Below are 22,864 nucleotides of genomic sequence, written 5' to 3'. Positions count from 1 at the left end.
ACTCCAAGTCCTAGGAAAGCAGGACTTATGTGGACAGTTACTTCATTTTAGTGTGAAGATTTTGCACTTTCTTAATCTTGCCCTAAGGTGAGAAGACACAGCAAGCAATCTTAGTGAAATGTCTCGCAGCAAACCAAAGTAGCTTTCTTCTCAGCTCTATATTCTTCATACCCTAAGATTGGAGGAGAGGGTAGAATACTTACATTTAGAACTTTTCTAGAAAGCTCAGAAAGTGTCTTAAGTTTTTCATCTTCATGACATCTTGACAATAGCTGCACCTAGATGAGGCCTGAGGGCTCCCTGACCTGAGGTTGGGCAGGTGCAGCAAGCTTCTCTTCCCAGTCCCAGGGCTCCTGCCGTGCAGGTGCAGAGCCCTCTCCTTTCATCAGTGCCTCCATCACTGCCATTTTAAGGCTTAGAGTTTACGCCAACTAAGAAAGTCTGCACACACACCTGCTTCTATCTCTACTGAGGCCTCAGGTTTTCCCTCCTGGATTCTTGGGAAAAGGATCATGGATTGAGATGCCCGGGGAAGGAGCAGCACAGCACTGGGGATCAGTGTACAGAGTACTTCTGGGAGATCAGAACCAGAGGAGATTGCAGCTGTTCTTCAGTCCTTGGTGGGAATTCATGTATTTCCTTGAGCACCACGCCATTTGTTTTTAAAAGGCTTCCCCCTTCCACTGGCTCCCCTGCTTGGGTGTTGTTTTTCTCTCTTATGTGATGGAGTCTTGAGGTAGGGATGAGTAACTCATTCACCATGTCAGGTTTTCTTAGCAGTCCTTTGCTTTACATCTGTATGCCAGCTGTGGGACTTTCTGTCCCTGTAGTACTGGTGCCTTGTAGTCCCAACTTCTGTCATTGTGCGGCCCCTTGCCAGGTGCACAGTCGCATGCCCTATGGGGGTCTGCCACCAGCATGGGACTTGGTCTGGGGAAACTTACTCTAGACGTGATATGAGGAAGAAAAGTAGGCCTAGCAAAGCTGCTACCTGATACAGCGGCAATGCTGTGTGAATAGCCATCAGGAAGCAGGGCAGATACATAAGTATTCACTGAGCAATTCTGGATTGGTATTAAGGGTATTAGCCCTTCACTGCACTATAGATCACATCACCAGAACTCAGGCTTTCTAAATTCCTTTGCACAACCTTGTACACTCAGTCTCCAACTGCACAGACTGGCCATACATGTGTGGATCACGGTTTTATTGCAGGCATATGCTTAATAAGGAGAGTAACTGGAGAGGGAGAAGCTGAGAGATTTGATAGAGTTGCTGCTGGGGAAAGGGTATTGAAGTTTGAACTCAGAGCCTGGGTGCTGTCCCTGAGCACTTGCTCAAGGCTAGTACTCTACTACTTTGAGCCACAGCTCCACTTCCTGTAGTTTGGTTCTTAAATGTTCCCTAAAGGCCCATATGCTAATCAAAAGCCTTCCCTGTGAGGTACTGGACACTTCCAGGAGTTTAGCCTGGTGGAAGGAAGTTAGGCTACGGGGAAGTGCTGCCCTTAGGTGCTGTGGGCGTCTCAGTCCCCTTCTCTTCTGGCCCAGCAGCCATGAGGCCTCTGCCATATGCTGCCATAGGCCCAAAGCGATGTGGCTAAGCCACCATGGGCAAAAACCATGAGCAGAAACAAACCTTTCCTCCTTTATTTATCTCAGGCATTTTGTAACAACAGAAGGCTGATGAACAATTACTTTTCAAATACTCGGCTGTGTTGCCTAGTCCTGAAAACTAAGAGAAACAGCTTCTGTGCAGAGACCCTGTTCCAATGTGAACTAGCTTGTCTACAGGCAGAGAAAGAGGACAATGGGCCTGGAGGTTTGGTGCTCTCCTAAGGCTCTCTGTGACAGAGCCATTATTGGGCAGCTAGCACACGGGCCAACTACTAAACTCCTATGTTTATCAAACTATTTTTCAATAGAATCTTATGTATAGCTTTTGAAACAGTTACGCTTTTCTCATTCTTTAGGGGATGGAGAGGGTATTTGGTCCCCAAATCCTATGATCCTGAGATATTTGAATACTTTAAAAATATTTATTATTAATCTATTGAAACAACCAGAAAGCCAATCATATACATACTTGGCTTTTTATTAAATATCCAATCCTCTTTCAAAAAAGAATACATATACACATGACTATGGAATATTATTTTATGAAATAGAAGGATTAAAAACAATATAGAGCAAGGATTAAAACCTCATGTAGTTTAAGACAACTAAGTGACAGAATATTATTTACATTTAAAAATGATAGAAGTATTCTTATTTGAGATAACCATGAATTTTTTTTTCTTTCTTGAAGAAATGTGAAAAAGGTGTATGCACGTGGTTTGATCAATACCCATGAGAGATTGCTAGTCAGATACCTTCTATCTGGAAAGAACTAACTTGAACTGGTGAAAATCCAGTGTTGTAAACAGGAAAGAGTAACCATCTAGTTGTAAGCACTCAAGTGGTCACTTCTTAGATAAACTTCTATATGTTAAGTGTATGTATTTTAAGCAATTTTTTTTAAAATTGAAAAATGTGTCACTGTTCTTAATGAAACCTCCTACTATTCTTAGCAGTAGTTCTCCAGTTCCCCAGACGGTGGCAGGTTTCTTGTCATACTTCCATCTTCTTATAGAAACCAGTGCTAGAGTTCATCATGTGCCAAAACTGTAAGAAAAGAAAGTTTATATTTAATTCCTGAAATCTTATATATGTCACCCATTTAAGCTAATTTTATATGTAAAATTTCAGCTCAGGAGTTTATTGAGGATCTTGTTAGTTGAGTACTATAGTTGAGTACTATCTATACATTATGTGACATGAGAACAGTTCTTTGTACATTTTAGTACCTATTATACTGTGCCATGATGATATGTTTTTTTCTTTTCTAGAATGTGAGATTATCATGAATTTATGAGAGCAGAGATATCTTGGTTATCTCTATGATTCTATATAGATCACAAATATAAACTTACGAAACAAAATTAGAAACCATAATACAAACCCACTTCAGTATTAGAACCTGATATGGTTTAAAATTAATAAATGCTAGCTGGTGTCTTATGCCTGTAATCCTAGCTACTCAGGAGGCTGAGATAGCAGTTTGAAGCCAGGCCCAGCAAGAAAGTCTGTGAGGCTCTTATCTCCAATTAACCAGCAAACAGCTGGAAGTGGAGCTGTGGTTCAAGTTGCAGAGCCCTAGACTTATGCAAAAAAGCTCAGCCCTGAGTTTAAGCCCCAGGATTGAAGTGTGCACCCCCCATATTTGTTTTTTTTTTCTTTTTTTTTTCACCCCCCATATTTGTAAATGATTATAGATAGGTTGATAGATTTCATAGATTCAAAATGTACAAAGTATCCTGTGGGACAACAAAGAGAAGACCATATATATAGTCCTCATGTAAGCCATGAGGCTAGAACATTCTAACATAGACATAAGCACCATACAAGTCTAATGGGTGCTGTTCCTGAGCTAACTCAAGGCTCATGCTTTACCACTTTGAGCCACAGTACCACTTTTGGTTTGTGAGTGGTTAACTGGGGATAAAAGTCTCATAGGGACTTTTCTGTTTGGGTTGGCTTTGAACCATGATCCTTAGATCTTAGCCTCCTGATAGGCGTGAGCTACCTGTTCCTGGCAATTAAGTTCTTATTTTTTGAATAGATGAATGTTTTTTTGTTTTTGTTTGTTTGTCGTGAAGCTTGAACTCAAGAGTCTGGGTGCTGTCTTTGCTCAAGGCTAGCGTTCTACAACTTGAGCTGCAGTGCCACCATCTTTTTTTTTTTTTTTTTTTGTCGTCATGGGGTTTGAACTCTGGGCATGGTTTCCCTAAGCTCTTCAGCTCAAGGTGAGCCTCTACCACTTGAGCCACAGCGCCACTTCTAGTTTTCTGTTGGTTAATTCGAGATGAGTCTTGGCTGGCTTTGAACCACAACCCTCAGATCTCATATTACTGAGCTCCTAGGATTACAGGTATAAGCCACTAGAGCGCCACAGGTTTTTAAGTGGTTAATTAGAGATAAGAATCTCAAGGGGACTTTTCTGCCTGAGCTGGCTTTGAACCATGATCCTCATTCATATTTCAGGCTCCTGAGTAGCAAGGATTATAGGCATGATCCATCGCCACCCAGTGATCATCTTGTAACTTTAGAATTTCCACATACTAGGAATTTTTTTTTTTTTTTTGTCGGTCATGTGGCTTGAACTCTGGGCCTGGGCGCTGTTCCTCAGTTCTTCAGCTCAAGGCTAGCGCTCTACCACTTGAGATACAGCACCACTGGTGGTTTATTGGAGATAAGAGTTTCATGGCCTTTCCTGCCTGGGCTGGCTTTGAACTGCAATCCTCAGATCTCAGCTTCCTGAGTAGCTAGGATTACAGGCGTGAGCCACCGGCAACTGGCACTGGGGAAATTCTTTTCTGAACTACTCAAGGATTATGTGCTTAATCTTTTTTTTTTTGTCTTTTTTGGGGGGGTGGGGAGAGTTGGTCGTGGGGCTTGAACTCTGGGCCTGGGCGCTGTCCCTCAGCTCTTCAGCTTGAGCCACAGTGCTACTTCCTGTTTTCTGAGTGGTTTATTGGAGATAAGAGTCTCACGGGCTTTCCTGCCTGGGCTGGCATTGAACTGTGATCCTTAGATCTCAGCTTCCTGAGTAGCTAGGTTACAGGCGTGAGCCAGTGGTACCTGGCGTGAGATTATTTTAGAACACAGGAGGTAACTTTTTTGTTTTTTTTGGGTCCGGTCCTGGGACCTGAACTCTGGGCCTGGGCACTGTCCCTCAGCTCTTCAGCTCAAGGCTAGCACTCTACCACTTGAGCCACAGCGCTACTTCGGCTTTTTTCTATTTGCTTATGTGGTGCTGAGGAATCAAACCCAGGGCCTCAGGCATGCAAGGCAAGCGCTCTACCACGGAGCCACCTTCCCAGCCCAGGAGGTAACATTTTTAGTGAGCCTGATAAAGCCTTAAAAAATTTTTTTTCAAGGTCTGCTTATATTTTCATGTTTGTGAAAATCAGAATAATGTTAAATTGACAGTTCTTTTGCTTTTTAACTCTTTCTGTGTCAGGAAGCTAATGTTATATTACCTATTTTTATAAATGATAGGAGCTGAAGCTCTATCATGGGGAATAGATTTTCTTTCTGTTTTAATCTATGAGTTTAAAGTCACAGAGAATAAATGGGACTGAGGGTGTAGCTCAGTGGTAGAAAGCTTGCTTGTCATGCATGAGACCTGGGGCTCAACCCCCAAATTAATGAATGAACTAATGAAACTCATTATTAATTAACATGCATTACAGCAGAAGTTTGTGAGCTTAGACTACATAAAATGAAATTGTTAATGAAGCTACCAATTTTCTTAAATTCTGACAATCATTTGATCACTAATAAACAAGTCTGATATATTCTGATCTAATTAATGCACCATATGATTCAGATGTAACTGCAGGATGATGACTTACTTGTGTTTTTCTTCTTGTTTTCGAGATGATCTAATAATTGTCGTATTTCTGTATCATATTCTACCCACTCTGGGACAATTCTGACAGCAGCTTTTAGTTTGGGTTCTTTAGTCTTGGGATTATTGCACTGCAAGTTTAAACAAGTTTTGTTAGTGAAAAGTCATATTTCAAGATGACCAGTAGAATATACATTTTATCAAAAGCAAAGCCTATGTACTTAACATAATGAAAATTTAGCATAGCTAATGAAATGACGACTCAAAATTTATGTTCAGACTGGGTATGTGGCTCAGTGGTAGAGTGCTTGCCTTGCATGCATGAAGCCCTGGGTTCAATTCCTTAGAACCACATAAACAGAAAAGGCTGGAAGTGGTTCTGTGGCTCAAGTGGTGCTAGTCTTGAGCAAAAGAAGCTCAAGGACAGTGCCTAGGCCCTGAGTTCAAGCCCCAGGACTGGCACAGAAAAAAATAAAATAAATTACGTGCGTAATTACTGCTTAATGCAAATACCTTATCAGACATTTAAAAATCATGTGGAAAGAATTTGATAGTTCATAAGATGTGGTAAACAATTCTGCACAGTTTGACAAAAGATGTAATGACATTACCATCTCTGAGCGAACATGGCAGACCATCTGCTTTACAACACAGTAACACAGTAGAAAAGCACAGGAACTGGAACCTCTGCCGGGCTCCAACTCCACCTTTCCTCACGCTAAGACCTGCACCTGCCAGGGGACTGTGCTGGGTGAGGGTTTATCTTTGTTCATCTTGCAAAAGAAATTAAAACAATATAATCTCTTAGTTCAGTAACATTTAATTGCTTTTTTTTTTTTTTTTTTTTTTTTTGGTCTGGTCGTGGGGCCTGAACTCTGGGCTTGGGTGCTGTCCCTCAGCTCTTCAGCTCAAGGCTAGCGCTCTACCACTTGAGCCACAGCGCCACTTCCGGATTTTTTCTTATGTGGTGCTGAGGAATTGAACCCAGGGCCTCTGGCATGCAAGGTAAGCGCTCTACCACTCAGCCACCTTCCCAGCCCCCCAGAGATATTTTTATAGTAATGGAAAACAGCATTTTCTTACAAAAGACAACTTTACAGGCAATTTTTTAATAAAAATTATGGAAATATTTCCTCCTTAAAATGGTGCCAGAAATGATTTGCAAACTGATGCTCTCTTTGGTTTGCTGGTGCTACAGTCTGTTTTCTGTAACTCGGTGCTGTAGTCTACCATTGCATCTTGCCTCAGGGGGCTTTGGCGAGGTCTGAAGATCTGAGCTGCCCTGAATGTGGACTAGCGGGATACTTGTACCAATGAGTGTATAGTAGTCAAGATGCCCATTATGAATACACAGCCCCCGAAGAATATCCAGCACTAAATTCAAGGCTGAAATAGTCCATATAAGAGGCTGACAGCATTCATGCAGACCTCTGCTCCATCTTCAGTGCATTCATCATCTTGCTTTTAGGCTGCTTTCTTGGGACTTGTGTGCATTCCTTTAACTTTTCTCCCAAGAAGCTGCCAACAATAATGGATTCCATTGTATTTAAGTGTATCTGAAGGGGACAGCGTTTAGCTGAGCATTAGAATGTCTGCACTAATGCTAAGAGGCATCTGTTCAAGAATGAAATTTCCCAGTTGGCTTTGCTTTGTATCCTCCTACTGTAAAAGCCTTCAGTTATAAGCACAACTATATCCTGCAAGGCTGAGAGGATCTTAGGGCTTCCTGAACACAGACCTCTATTTGCTGTGCTAAGGAGATTCATAGTAGATGGAGCAGCAGAAAAGGTGAAAGAATATTTGTAAGACTGGAACTATTTTGAGGTGAACATGTTCACGCTGACTCCTATTCAAATGAAGCGACGCACTCACCAGGTCGATGGTTTTGGCTCTCTGTTTGGATTCATCATCACACCAGGTTTCACACCACAGCCAATCTTGGGGCAGAGACTTAATGGCAACTTGGTAAATCATATTATTTGGAAGATCCTATAGGAGGAAAAAAAAGATTTAAACACAGAGATACAGAAATTAGGGTCTGAAGGAAGGAAATTGAGTAAAGTCATTCAATTACTGTACCATAAAACGTACGCAAATTTGAGATAGCTCCCGTTTTTAAGCTTTAAATGCTTAATTTGATCAAATTGTCTTATTCATGTGATAGCTCCTTAATCTTCCACCCTAGAATCTGGGGGGGGGGGCAAAACCCAGCCGCCATGCTTCCTCCTGGTCAGCCATTCTGCCTCCTGTCAAGTCACGGGGTTCAGGGCTCACACGTGGCTGGTTATTACTGATTAGGCTGGGCCCACACTTTCCAGGGGCATTTTCATCTCCTGGCTGGATGGAACACTTTTCCAACTGCATTCTCTGGGCTTTCTAAGCCAAGATTGCTGGTTTATGGGTTCAAGAATATTTGACAACGGGGCTGGGAAGGTGGCTCAGTGGTAGAGCACTTGGTTGCATGCCTGAGGCCCAGGGTTCGATTCCTCAGCACCACATAAGCAAAAAGAAAAAAGCCAGAAGTGCTGCTGTGGCTCAAGTGGTAGAGTACTAGCCTTGAGCTGAAGAGCTGAGGCCAGGCCAGGTGCCCAGGCCCAGAGTTCAGGCCCCACCACCAAATCCCCCCAAAAAAAGAATATTTGACAAGCCTAGGAAGTCAGAGATCTTGAGACAGGCATCTTCCCAAGAAATATTTGCTTCTATTCTTATTGAGCCTTTCAATAAGTCTGACTGAAGTTAAGTGTGATTATTTTTCAGGGTTTCTTTTTTTTTTTTTAATTAGATTCTCTTATATTCTGCATGGTCTTCCTTGCTTCATTAAGCTGTTTATTTGTATCCTCTTTGAATTGAGAGAGAGAGAGAGAGAGAGAGAGAGAGAGAGAGAGAGAGAGAGAGAGAGAGAGAGAGAGAGAGAGAGAGAGAGAGAGAGAGAGAGAGAGAGAGTGTGTGTGTGTGTGTGTGTGTTGCCAGTCCTGGAGTTTTGGCCTCAGGGTCTGGGCGCTGTCCCTGAACCTCTTTGTGCTCAAGGCTAGCACTCTGCCACTTGAGCCACAGCGCCACTTCTGGTTTTCTGATGGTTAATTGAAGATAAAAGTCTCATAGGCTTTCCTGCCCGGGCTGACTTTGAGCTGCATGCCTCAGATTGCAGCTTCCTGTGTAGCTAGGATTATAGGTGTGAGCCACCAGCATCCAGTCAACACTTTTTAGTCTATAGTCAAGGTCCCACTTACAACACAGATCCCCTGGTTGTGCCCCTGTGGGGCACCAGATGGTACTTACAAGGTGTTACCCTAATATGTGTGATAGTGCATATAACAACTCACTGAGCTCTGCACCAGATACTGACAAGAAAAAGAAAAGACTAAATGAGATAGGGCACAGAAAAAGAGACTGAGAATGGAAATGTGAGGATAAAATGCTATTAGTATTAAAAACATTGAAAAAAACTCACTGAGATTGAGTTAAAAATTATTCATATGTACACATATTTGCATAAAGGCCAAAAGTATAAAATGTAGTTGAAAATAAAAGATTTTGCTTTTACATTCAGAAAGTTGAAGCAGTTTATGCATACGTATTCAAGTTTTTGATTCGCATCTTACTCACCTGGTCTAGGTTTGAAAGACTGTTTGGGTCTTGGCTGAGAGCTTGGTACTGGCCCCTGAGCCTGTCACCTGCTGCAATTCTCCTGAACTTCTTGAGATCCACCACATATAAGGCACTACAAAAAGGAACACTCCTTGGTAGCTCATGTTGTTTATATAGTTCCTTCCTGTGAGTGTCTAGAGTGATGTTATTAACTAGTCATATCCGAGAGTCGAATAAATCTTTTCATAAATATGCTCTTAGTGTCTAGTGTTAGACATTTATATTATTAGTAGACATAGTGTTAGACATAATTTGAAGTATGTTCCAATACTTGTAGGCTCTCTATTCTTTAAGGGTCACTTTAACTTTTTCTAGTTGTCTTGATAGCAATAAGAGAAGCAGCTTTGAAGAGAGTATCTGCATTTTCTTGACAAACCAATTTAAATCTTCTGTGAGAGTTAGGAGTACATTCTGGAATGCTATCACTTATACAGGTCAAGTATAAAGTACTAAGAGAAGCCTGTACAAGTGGAGACAATAGTGCCAGGAAGGTTGTCATAAACATTTTATGAGCTCATATGTAAGACATGTCTGTAACTGGCATGTCTGTAACACCATGTAATAGGTTACAATTATTGTATAATCTCTAAGGAGAGTCAAATTGTGATTTAATGCGTTACTAAGTGACAGAAAGGTAAGGGTATAAATTTTCTTACCTGATATGGTATTTCCTTCTGGAGAGATGCGATGCCCAGTACCCTGTTTTCCAGAAGCGATAGCCATCCATTTCAGTGCGGCTATCACAGAATGGGGTATATCCATAGGGGGCACCATCCAGATCAAAGTCACGGAGTTCTTTTAGATCATGTCTCACAATCTACATAATTAAAATACTGTCACTGATGAACATACTAAAAAATATTGTATGTCTTTATATGGGAATTTCATTATTAACCTAATGTAAGAAATAGCTGCATTTATTCATAATTCATTCATGCTCTAAATGCCTTACAGATTAAAGGATACCTGAAATTTATAATCAGAGTCTACATAACATCTTATTTGGTACTAGAATATTCTGTTGTAATATTGTTAAGTAAGGTATTTGATACGACACACAATTTGGAGTTAAATATTACATAAGTACATTGCTCTTACTATGTACTCAATGTGTGTTTCTAAACGTGTGCATTAATACTTCAAAATCACTTTGTGATAAATATGCATTACTCCATACTGGAGTCATACAAAAATATTCTGAATATTCTAAATCACTTCAATGACATAATTACTGCATCTTTTATATTTTTAATGACTCCAGACTTCTGGAAAACTGTGTTTGGGAAAAGAAAAGTAAATTTATTAGAAAATTTGTCAGGAAATGCTTACTCTATCACACACACTTTTTACTTTTTTTTAAGATTCTTTTATAATGGTTCATAATTATCAACTTGGAAAATACTACCAAAATCCAAAAGAATAGTTTATAGAATACAATAAATTTAAATATACTTGTTTTATTTTTTTATATTTTTTTAGTGTAAAAATGCTGTATAGAGGGGTCACAGTTACATGAGTAAGGTAATGAGCACATTTCCTATTGAGCATTGTTGCCTCCTTTGATTTTCCCTCCCATCTCCAACTCCTCCCTCCCTTAATATACTTGTTTTAGATATAAAAGATCTACTTCAAATATTTAATTTATAATATTATATTTATATACTACTGCTATTAAAGTGCTGTATATTCTTCCATTAATGATTACGAAGACAATGCAAACAGGGAAAGGGAAAAGTCATAACTTGCAGACACATAAATTTTTAAGATGATAATTTTTTTTTAGCCCAATTTAGGACTTTTTCTAAAAAAGTATTATGAGCTTGATTATTGGATGAATGTTGGATGCTCTCTATACTGGAGGAATGAGGAGACTTGTGCTAATTTCTAACTGCTCCAGCAAGGAGACATCATTAACAACAACAACGACAACAGCTCATATTTAAAGAAATTCATGTGGCCACTGTTGTGATGACTAATATTTGTTTTAATACTCCATTTAAAAATCTACTATTTTAAATGGAAAACTGTCATATCCTAAATAATAAATGAAACCATGCAATGCCTTCAGTGTTTCCCCAGGATGATAAGAGCTTTAGACTAGGGTGCACTGCTGCTACGTCACACTGCAGCTACACATTTACCCAGCATGGTAGCACAGACAGTAAGCAAGTTTGGTTAGTAAGAGGAAATGATCTTGTTACCTGGTCTGCATCCACAAAAATGATTTTGTCCACTGCTAGTGGAAAAAGGACATCAAGGAAAAGAATTTTGTAACCCCAAATAATCCGTTGTTTTTCAGTTTGTTGATGAAGCCAACGGGGCCACTTATATTGGACTAGTTCATACTGGAATCCATATTCCTTTGCCATGTGAGGAATTACTTCCTAAAATCATATATGTAAACATCAAACAATAATTCAAGGAAAACACAGCTTTATCCTACAAGAAAACACCCACTTTTAAAGGAAAGAATTTACTATGAATTCTAATAAACTAGTTGAAAAAATGTCAGAATTTCATTTATTCTCTCCTTCTGCCTTGCGCTTGCTTATGCGTATTGCTCTGCCAGTTGGGCTATGCTTTAAGACCTTTTTGCTTTTTTTTTTTTTTCAAATACAGTCTGGCATTTTTGCCTTGGGATCCTTGTGTTTAGCTTTCTGTATAGTCAGGACATCAGGCACACACCACCACAGGCTGGCCTAAAAACAAGCCCCTGACTTCTGCCTCTTACTGCTGTTCTTGTGCATGAGATATAACTAAATGTACGTAAGTATATACGTATGCACACATGCATGTATGTGTGTATGAATGCTTCTAAAAGAAATTTTGAGATGACACAAATCACAGGAAAGGAAAATACTATTTCAGATAAGGTACTATTTTTGGCCATGATGTGGTGTGAGAGTTTCTATCCAAATGTAGCACCATTTTCTAATGAGTAAGACAGTCTCTTGCTCAGATGATGTTGAGACTTTGCGTTATCTGTCCATGAAGTTACCTCTGCACCCTAGGCTGTGTTTGGTTAGGACAACCTGCTGAAAAGTCAGGAACAAAACAACGATGGCTCCTTGTATATTTATGGGTTCCTTCTCAGATTCTGCTGCCTCGTGCCAAAGAGCAGAGGGGGAGACCCTGTTGATGCGGGAGATAAGACAGTGGCCCATCAGGTGAACCACCCGGCCTTCGGCACAGAATGCTTAGGGTTCACATCTCACCTGTGCTCTCAGTTAGCTGCTTTATACCAGCTAATTATAAAGGCTGGAGCTTGCACAAAAAGTATGGCTCCATGCTTTGACTCCAAGATAACCTCTCCGCTTGGAGTGCCCTGCCCAAGAAAAATACCATTGTTTTCCTGGAGGCCTTGGACCACCCCAGACAGTTTATGCTGAAACTGTGATTTAAGGAGAGGACCTTGAGACATAAGGAATCAGCTCAAGTTTGGAGGGGCTGAAAACTTAGGGCAGCTAGGCAGGCTTACCAGCTTGGTCTGCAGAGTCAACACCCAGTACAAGAGCTGGACACCAAATCTGAGTAGGTGCCAGTAACAGTCCACCAAGTGTCCTATGGCTGGGAGGAATAAGGGAAGCTCTGCTGAAGGATACCTCAACGCCCCACCCGGGTGGCCCTGCATCCGACCCTCTTCCGTGCCTTTTCCTTCACTGATTTTTTTTTTAAATGCACGTTTTTGTAATAACCTGAGTTGTGTGGATCCTTTGAATGAATGATTAAACTTAAGTGTGGTCTTAGGTGCCTCCTGGTGCAGGCCAGTCTTAGTTTTCTTTTACCACCTGGGATTGTTATAAAGAACAATTGAAAAATGTCAGTAAAGGATTTAAATATGCCTGTAAATATTACGGGCCCAAAGCACGATGGGCTATTTTTATTTCTGCTTCTATCATTTCTTCTCAGCTACAAAAAGAGGACTCTATTGAATTACTGTTAAACTAGATTCTAATCTCATAGATTGATTACTCTGTACAAGAATGCTTTGCGGGAGGTGTGAGGCTGAGGAAAAGCAATAGAGGTTTGGCCACATGAAAAAAATTTTTTTTTGGTCAGTCGTGGGGCTTGAACTCTGGGCCTTGGTGCTATCCCTCGGCTCTTCAGATCAAGGCTAGCACTCTACCACTTAAGCCACAGAGCCACTTCCGGTTTTCTAGTAGTTTATTGAAGAGTTTCACAGCTATTTCCTGCCCAGGCTGGCTTTGAACCACGATCATCAGATCTCAGCCTCCTGAGTAGCTAGGATTACAGGCGTGAGCCACTGGCACCAGGCAGACCACATGAAAATTTCTTTTTTTTTTTGGGTCTGGTCGTGGGGCCTGAACTCTGGGCCTGGGCGCTGTCCCTCAGCTCTTCAGCTCAAGGCCAGCACTCTACCATTTGAGCTACAGCGCCACTTCCGGCTTTTTTCTTTTTGCTTATGTGGTGCTGAGGAATCGAACCCAGGGCCTCATGCATGCAAGGCAAGCACTCTACCACTGAGCCACCTTCCCAGCCCCACATGAAAATTTCTAATCAAACACCTGAGATAATAGTTCCCAATTACCATACCAATCTATGCACTGCACAAAATCAGTTTCATTGTTCTAAGGACTAATGTAGAACTATTTTCTAGGGTATAATTTTTGTAATTGCTTTGTTAAAATATGACAGAATTCTATTCACTGAAAAATCTTTACATACTTTCCATTGTGGAATTTTATTTATTCATTATTACAAAAAACACAATAAGCATTCTAATTTTTGACTACTTGATCCAATCTCTTGCTGTTCTTTTCTTTAAATATCTCTTAAATAATAACTATATACAATTTTTCTCAAGCTAGATAAAATACTGAGTATCCTTTCACAATTTCCTTTTTTTTTTGTCTGAGACATGGACTTGAACTCAGTACTTGACACTTTTCACTCACTGGCTGGCAATCTACCAACCGAGCGAGCCATACCTCCAACCCCTCATTTCAAAATTTCTTAAAATAGTAATTAGAGAAGAAACACATTTTAATAGGCTCGTCTGAGCCTCCAATACTCCAATACTCAGAAATTTACCTTTCAAACATCACCCCTCCAGGAAGAGTAATGACTTACCTTAAATGTTGGTGAAAGATAGTTTTTCAGAAACCAAAATTTGACTGGTGTTTTGGTGTTACGTAAAACAGAAAGCATCATGATTCTAGATAAAGGAATATTAAGCCCAATGTAAGTTAACATCCAACTCTAAAGACTTTTAAACACTTAACGGTATGAATTAGGAATTTTGGAAAATCAAATAGAACTATCATGGCTGATGAAATTTGTAATCAATAAGGACAGGAAAACACATTTCTGATATAAACTAATTGACTAGCTTTTGTTTGTCCTTCCTTGCTGACAAAGAAGCTGCACTGAAATAATCTTGCTTCCACTGATATCACTCTGTGATAAATATTAGGTCTATGAAATTTGAAAAGCATGTCTAGTTTGATACATTCACTAGACAGGGCACTTGTTTTGCTATACAAATCTCTCAAAGATATAAGTGTATCTAAAGCTCTTATTTAAAGTCTCAACATTATGCTTTGTGAGTCATTCTTTGTGATCTTTTCACATAAACTGTTAAAAAAAACATCCCTTTGTTAATATACTTTCCTTTTTTCATCTCCTTCCTTCTTTGTATAAAACAAGGAATTTTTTTGGTACTGGGGTTTTGAACTCAGCACCTCACACTTTCTAGGCAACCAGGCCTCCAGTTCTTATTTATTAGCTGTTATTTTTAGGTTGGGGTCTCACTTTCTGTTCAGGAATGTTCTTATGCTGTAATATCACTATTTTAGCACATACCACCATGCTGAGCTTCTTTCCACTGAGAGGGCCTCTCATGCACTATGTGGCCTGGACTGCCTAGAACATCTAGCTTAAGATGGCAGGTGTGTGCCAGTGCCCAGGAGTATAGGTTGAGAAAGGGTCTCTTGAATTTTTCTGCCTTGGTTGGCCTCAAAATACAATCCTTACTCTCAGCTAGGATTACAGGTGTGAGCCACTAGCACCCACAAAACAAGGTATTTCCCTCATTGGGAAAGGAAAATTTCTATACCTATCTTTGTTACCTATCATATTATTATAAATTTTGTATTTTGTAGCTTTAAAAAAGTATTATTCCAAGTCAAATCAAGATAATCAAATTTCACTGCATTTAAACAATTTACTACATAATTTTAAGTAATAAAAAGCAACATGCTGATTATTATGTACTTACTACTTGGATAAAAGAGTTAAAAAGAGGGGCTGGGAAGGTGGCTCAGTGGTAGAGCGCTTGCCTTGCATGCCTGAGGCCCTGGGTTCGATTCCTCAGCACCACATAAGCAAAAAGAAAAAAGCCGGAAGTGGCGCTGTGGCTCTAGTGGTAGAGCGCTAGCCTTGAGCTGAAGAGCTGAGGGACAGCGCCCAGGCCCAGAGTTCAGGCCCCACGACCGGACCCAAAAAAAAAAAAAAAAAAAAAAAAAGAGTTAAAAAGACAATATATGTACATGTCTTTATGTATACATATAGTGCATATGTATATATGTACTAGCCTACAGATATTAAACAAGATATAAAAATACTACTGTTTTCCTATGAAAAAAAGAACTAAGAATCAAATAAACAAAGACCATAGTTTCTCTTAACTGTAAATTTCTTTATTTTTTTGAAGTGTGAGTCATGTTAAGTGTATTACTTTTAACAAATCAGATAAAACAAACACGTACCTTAGAAAGCGTTCATATAAATGGCCAGAAGCAACTGAAAAAATGTTTAGAACATCATTTTCATCTTTGTTATCTTCTTTATGCAGCCTTCTTGTGAAACTTCAAAAAATAACAGTTTTTATAAATATATTGACAAACTTTATATGCTTAAATACTACACTTGACAATAAAATAAGAATATCATTTTAAGATGAAAATGTTTGTTTAAATTATTAACGTCAAATAAATTTTCTTTTTGTGAGACAGGGTCTCTATGTGGCCGAGGTTGGTCTCGAACTTGGCATCCATCTCCCAAGCATTTTTTTTTCAGACTATTAGGTATGCAACATCATGCCCAGCTGAAACAAACTCATCGTAACAAGTATGGAGTGCTAACATGAAACATGGGACGCTATCACTTTATGTGCTTTTATTTTAACATGGAATGTAATTTTACTCTCTCCAAGTTAGATGACTACAGCCTGCCATGTTCATGTCTAGTGTGTTGAAACCTTAGCTGAAGAACAAGAAACAGATTGTAGCGATGTGTCACTATGGCACAGAAATGATTTATACAGTAGTATAAGTAGGTCCATGAGTGCTGATAACAGGGGCTCAGGAGGCTGAGATCTGAGGATTGTGGTTCGACTTGACTGGGCAGAAAAGTCCCCATGAGACTCTTATTTCCAATTAATCACTCAAAAACCAGAAGTAGAGCTGTGGCTCAAAGTGGTAGAGCCTTGAGAAAAAGAGCTCAGGACAGCACCCAGGCCTTCAGTTAAGGCCCCACCACTGACAAAAAAAAAAAAAAAAACAAAAAAACAAAAAAAAAACCCAAAAAAAACAAAAGGAGGCTTTATTGCTCCACTATTATTTTTTAAATGCCTACACTTTAACTTCTGACCAGTCTGTCCACAGCAACTTCCATGAGGACAGAGAGGTGAGGGAACCCTTCCTTACTGGTTCACATCTTGGTATATGCATCAGGGACATGGGTGGGTTTTAATTCGTTCTCATTGTTCTGTATGTCTAATCTCATAAGTGGCATTCATAATGTATATAATTCCTTCCAACGAAAATTATTTAAGTAAAAATCTTATTTTTGAATAAACAGTTACTTAGCACGACTAAAATTTGGAAAATGTAACAATTGAAAATGATCACTGAATGTATTTTGCCAAATAAAATCTGTTATTACAGAAGTATTTTTTCAAATTATTTTATTGAAATCCTCTTGAGTAAGAAAAACATTTGATTTGTGGGATAGTAAACATAATGCTTTCCATCAAACAAGGAAAAAGAATCTTTAGATAAAGCATCTTTAATGAATGGAAAGCCCTCAAGACGGAAGTACTGAAGCCTGGCATAACAAAGTCTACTTGTATTGTTGAATCTATTTGGCCTAAAGCTTCCATTTCGTTTCCTGAGCAGAATAATCAATGGTTTGCCATCATAATCCAGGACTTTCTAAGTCCTGTACAATGTGAACTACAGCAGACATTTTGTGTTTGCCTCACACCCACTCCCCTATGAGTAAGGAGAGCGTGGTCTTGTTTTGGTGACTCCATTCTCTGAGATGGGACAGGCCTTCCCACAGGCTCTAGAGGAGTGTGTGTGACCCCAGCATGGCCTCTGGAGCCACAGTGATTGGTTTAGTTTGGGACACCAATGAGTCAACCATGTAACTTTGGCTGGTATTATTTGGAAATGGGGAACTTTCTACTGGGGGTGGTAAGTTTTACTTTTAAAAGCCTGCCTGAAAATGAAGGAGGTACAGAAAGAGTAGAACTAAGAGGTAGAAAGCCAGCTCTTAGACCACATCAGCTAAGTGCCCAAGCCAGGTCTACTCCATTTTCCACATATGTGAGCTAGTGTTTTCCTCTTCGTGTGCAGTGCTAGGGAGGCAGGCGCTTCAGCACCGAGCTATAATCCTAATGCCAATCCTTTTGGTTTGTTTTTGATTCATAATGTAACTAACAAATTCCCTATTACACTCAATTTCTGTTCTCCGATGAACATGTCAATCTTTTTGCCCTCATATAACTAGTTATCTTCCCTCTATCTTCAACTTTTGAATACTCTCTTTCCTTTTCAGTAGGCTTTACACACTTTTCTAAGAAGTCTTTCCTGGATTCTTCCTATCTGAATATATTCTTTTTCCTCCTAAGGTTTGCACAATACTTTATTTCTGGCTGTTTCATGGCTCCAGTTTCCAATCCTGTACTTTTCATATTACGCATCTACCTTATGCCTCCTAGAGAGAGGATCTGTGCTTCACTTGGATTTCTACTTTCTGGAGAGTTCCCACTGATTAGGATTAATCTAGTTGTACGTTAAAGTATTCATTAGTAATTACCTTTTAATAGAATCCCACATTCCTTTTTTTTCATGTTTATCTTCAATAAGGATGTCTTCCTTCATTTTGTCTGGTTTTTTCTGAACCTAGGTAACACAGCAAGCCCAAATTTTAGATGCTCACCGTTAAATCTTATGCTGTATGGTTAGTAACTATAACATAGTAGGGAAGGGAACATAAAGGACAGGCCAAATGAACAAATCCAGGCAGCACATTAGCAGAGTGTCACAGATGAAATCTGGCCTTACCTAGCAATTTGGATTCTTGTATTAAGTTTCTTTAGTGGTTACTTCCATATTTCCTATCTAATCATCTTTAAACATTATCTAGATTACTTCTGGATTCACATAATTTAGGCATTGCTTGCTCTTTGGGATGACAGATAAGTAGCTCACTTAAATAATGATCCTTTGGAAAGTACTTAAAGATAATAAAAAAATTTGAATAGGATTTAAACATTTTACGGGGTGGTAGTGGCTCATGCCTGTAATCCCAGCTACTTAGGAAGCTAAGATCTGAGGATCATGGTTTAAAGCCAACTTGGGCAAGAAACTCTGTAAGACTCTTATCTCTAATTAACACCAGAAAACTGGAAGTGGTGCTGTGCCTCTAAGAGCTCAGAGACAGTGCCCGGGCCCTGGGTTCAAGTCCCATGACTGACAGAAAAAAAAGAGTTATTCATTTCATCCAATGCTTTTACTAGCATCATTAAAAACTCCTTTTTAGACATATACTAGTTATTGCAAATCAGGGAAACCATGGAAAACAGCCATGTAAAGCAAGCAAAGAAAAAATGAAAAGAAATCCTAGTCTCTCTCTTAAAGAAACATTTTTTTCTTTTCAGGACCTGTGCTCTCGACTCATCTCTAGATTTCTAACATTATCTGGCTATAGTAGATCCAGTAATGTAGTATAACCTTAAAAACCAAAAGTTGCCCCTTCCTTTCTATCTTCCCATCTGCGTTCCCTTTACTCTTAAGAGTTTTAACGTAAGATTCTAGGTAGTAAAACTGATTGTAAAGTAAAAATCAAGGACAAAAAAGTACATGTAAAATCTTCAGCCTCACACACCTGTATTTTCAGTATCTTGTTCCTGAAGCTGTTTAATACAACGATAACATCACCTAGGTCTGGCTGGGAGTCAGTTCCTTCATGCCTAAAGCAGAGAAACATAAGCATCTATTATTAATTTAGAAACAGACACAATTTTAATGATATAAATAATTCATTTTACAATTAACAAGTATACTTATCAGTGGTATATATCAATTTGGCAGTTTCTATGTCAATTAAGATATGTAAATATTTTAAATTATCAAATAAAGTTTAATATAAGTTGTACAAAAGTGACTAATTAAATTTTTTTCTAGACTTAAGAGCTTTCATACAGTTATATAAGTTTTTGATATCCACAAAGCATTTTTGAGTGACAAAATCTGAAAAGCATTGTTAAATTCAAGAGACTGAAAAATATGTTTACGATACACACAGAAACTCTAATGCTTCTGTTATTTTTACTGTTGTTATTATTATTATTATTTTGTGTCAGACCTAGGGTTTGAACTCAGGGCCTGGGTGCTGTCCCTTAGCTTTTTTGCTCAAGGCTAGCACTCTACTACATAGCTCCACTTCTGGCTTTATGGTGGTTAACTGGAGATAGAGTCTCTTAGATTTTTCTGCCCAGGCTGGCTTCAAATCATGATCCTCAGATCTCAGCCTCCTGAGTAGCCAGGATGACAGGTGTGAGCCCTGGGCACCTGGCTCTGATGTTTCTATTTTATATAAAAAACCATTTACAATAAAACTGAGTTTTGCCAAAGGAGAAGAAATCAATGCTCAAATTAGAAGCTGCTTTTGAGTTCCATGGCACTGGCAACTTTACCCTTTTCTAACATGACCGGGGTTATAGCTCTGGGATGACTTCCTTTCCTCCTAGCTCCACTAGAGTAGTTACCCCATAGTGGAAGGCACAGCCCTGCCCAACAACTCTCACTACAAAAACAGAGTTACAGCACTGATGTGAAAAATCTTATTCTGACACCTGAGCCTGGCCCAATCTTAACATATCGCACTCTTAGTCATATATGAAATTTAAAAGTGGTTTATATAACTTACCTCACTATTTGATAAATATCTTCTGATTTTCCTTGACGTAATTTTAGTATCCAAGCACCTGGGTTTGCTTTTAGCTGAAAATATCCCTTTTAAATAAGGAAATAATGGTCACTGAGTTACATGACTAAGAATAATCAATTGTTAACAAAAAGGCTACATGAATTATCAAAGCAAATATTTACTAATTGCAGAATGAGAAAATTTTATAAGTAAATTCCAAAGACATTTTTACAGTAACTTGTAAAAATATATTCTCAAAGCACGATTCTTCCCATTTGTGTTTTAGTTACTTTTCTTATTCAAGGATTCAGTTTTGTTTTCTGTGAGCTGTTCAGCAATAGAAGAATAAAGATGATGTCACTGTGTTCGATTTTGGTACCCTGGGTATTGTATATATGTTAATCTGAACTAGGGAAGGGAAGGGGAACCACAGAATGGTGAGACAAAGGACAAAGGGGAAACCAATGCAACAGCCATACTCATAAGTCACTATGTTGGAAGTGATCACTACCACTTGGGGTGGGGGGTGTTGGGAGGAGGGAAAGAGGGAGAAAAATGAGGGAGGGGATAGCAAGTTAGATAAGAATGTAATCTCTACCTTCCTTACATAACTGTAACCCCTCTGTACATCACCTTGACGATAAAATTTCAAAAAAAGTCATAATCCCCTCTCCAAAAGAATAAGGATGACTTACTCTATTAGAGTAACACAAAGAGAATTTCTCCAAAGCCTTCAATATCATCCATTACATATTTAGAATACTTACAAGATTAGCCATTACAATTGTGTCCACCATGACAGGTTTTCTTCTTGTGCCCAGTGTGAACTGCAGTCCCTGGGGTGGCTGCTCTGCTATGTCAAAGCAGTGCCCTTCGAGCAGCAGATACTCCAGTTCATATTCTGCCATAACAGTGCTCTCAGTCTGAGGAGGAAACATGTCATTGTTCTGGTTATTGGTGGTTCTCAGTGCAATACACAAAGACGTGATTATTTTAATATTAGTTGATGAAGTTTGGTGGATAATTTGGACTTTTTTTTGGCAGTACTGAAGACTGAACTTGGGGCTTCATGCATGTTCTGCAGGCACTCTACTGCTTGAGACATGCCTCCAACCTCTTTTTTTTTGTCAGTCGTGGGGCTTGAACTCTGGGCTTGGGCACTGTCCCTGTGCTCTTCAGCTTAAGGCTAGCTCTCTACCACTTAAGCCACAGTGCCACTTCCAGTTTTCTAGTGGTTTATTGGAGTTAAGGGTTTCACAGACAGGAAGTGGTGCTGTGGTTCAAGTGGTAGAGTGCTAGCCTTGAGCTGAAGAGCTGAGAGACAGCGTCCAGGCCCAGAGTTCAAGCCCCACGACTGACGAAAAAAAAAAAAAGAAAAAAGTTTCACAGACATTCCTGACCAGGCTGGCTTTGAACCATGATCCTCAGATCTCTGCCTTATGAGTAGCTAGGATTATAGGCGTGAGCCACCGTTGCCTGGGTCCAACCTCTTTTTGCCTTGCATGTGCTTTATGCCCAAGCTGGCCTGGGCTACTATGTTCCTACTTTGGGTTCCTGTGTCACTGGGGAGATAGGTGTGTGCTACTGAGCCTTGCTGGGAAAACAGGTGTGTCCGTCACCATGCTCACCCACTGGCTGAGATGGAGTCTCGCAGAACTGTAAGTCCTGCCTAATGCATCTCCACCTTCCAAACAGTGAAGATAACAAGTTTGAGCCATGGCACCTTGCTTCAAGTCTTTCTCTTATATGTGAGTAAACTAATCAGTTGAGGTACTTCTTCCAGTCCAAAGCTCATAATGGGTGTTTTATTTCTCATCACAAGAGTTTTCCACCAATGCATGTCAACATGTTGATTTTTTTCATAACTTTTTTCAAGCAAGTATAGCAGATATAGTCATTAAATGCAGTTTTCTCAGAATATGAGTATGTCTGTGTCTCCATAAATATCTTTTTTTTTCTCTTTAGAAAAAGGTTTCACTCTCCCCCCTTTGCTTTTTGGGCTGGCCTTGAATTTGTGACTATCCTGCCTCTGTCTCCTCACTAAATGGTCCTATAGGTGTGCACCACTAGACCTGGCCTTCATAAATATCTTTTAAATTGGTGGATATTCCAGTTGCTTTAAGATTGTCTTACTGTGAATGCTATAACACATACTTAAGGGATAAATGAAAATCAAATCAAATGGTAGGAGATTTTTATAGAGTTTGGAAATTTTGTTATGTAAATCTATACATTTACTTCACAATATGAAGATTTCAACACTTTTTTAAGTGTGCTTTCGATAGAGTATTTAGAAATAATCCATATTGTATGGCTGTCCTTCCATTGCTGTTATTATCCTAGAAATAAAGTATGTGCATATACAAACTGGACTTGAGACTTATCAAGTCCAGTTATTCTTATGCTACTTTAAGAACAAAAAGTATACAATATCTGTTTTATCAAGTTCAATTGTTGAATTATTACTGAAGTAGTTGTTGAACTGTTACTATTCTAGTAAGCCATATAGCAATGTGCTTGAATGGAATGATTCATAGAACAGAAACACAATAATAAAACACCTAGCTTTTAGACAAGGAAATGGTAT

The 22,864-nt window shown here is 39.3% G+C and overlaps 1 protein-coding gene across 1 annotated transcript in view; it reads right to left on the bottom strand.

The window, feature by feature from the left end:
- Positions 1-2,076: 2,076 nt before the first annotated feature.
- The window catches only part of Uggt2 (UDP-glucose glycoprotein glucosyltransferase 2), an 89,490-nt gene continuing 68,702 nt past the window's right edge, over positions 2,077-22,864 (bottom strand). Inside the window, exons 28-39 of the mRNA XM_070002728.1 lie at positions 21,045-21,200; positions 20,278-20,363; positions 19,234-19,318; positions 18,163-18,248; positions 15,828-15,926; positions 14,191-14,275; positions 11,301-11,483; positions 9,756-9,916; positions 9,058-9,172; positions 7,324-7,440; positions 5,456-5,582; positions 2,077-2,663 (exon numbers count right to left, since the gene is read on the bottom strand). Of these exons, the coding sequence (XP_069858829.1) occupies positions 2,641-2,663; positions 5,456-5,582; positions 7,324-7,440; positions 9,058-9,172; positions 9,756-9,916; positions 11,301-11,483; positions 14,191-14,275; positions 15,828-15,926; positions 18,163-18,248; positions 19,234-19,318; positions 20,278-20,363; positions 21,045-21,200 (1,323 nt within the window). The 3' untranslated portion in view covers positions 2,077-2,640. The remainder of the gene's footprint in view (positions 2,664-5,455; positions 5,583-7,323; positions 7,441-9,057; positions 9,173-9,755; positions 9,917-11,300; positions 11,484-14,190; positions 14,276-15,827; positions 15,927-18,162; positions 18,249-19,233; positions 19,319-20,277; positions 20,364-21,044; positions 21,201-22,864) is intronic.

Source organism: Dipodomys merriami, unplaced genomic scaffold (assembly GCF_024711535.1).
Source record: "Dipodomys merriami isolate MVZ:Mamm:240054 unplaced genomic scaffold, mDipMer1.0.p SCAF_6, whole genome shotgun sequence".
Lineage (NCBI taxonomy): Eukaryota > Metazoa > Chordata > Mammalia > Rodentia > Heteromyidae > Dipodomys > Dipodomys merriami.
Note: the sequence above shows the minus strand (reverse complement) of the source record. Positions and strands in the feature narration are given on the sequence as shown.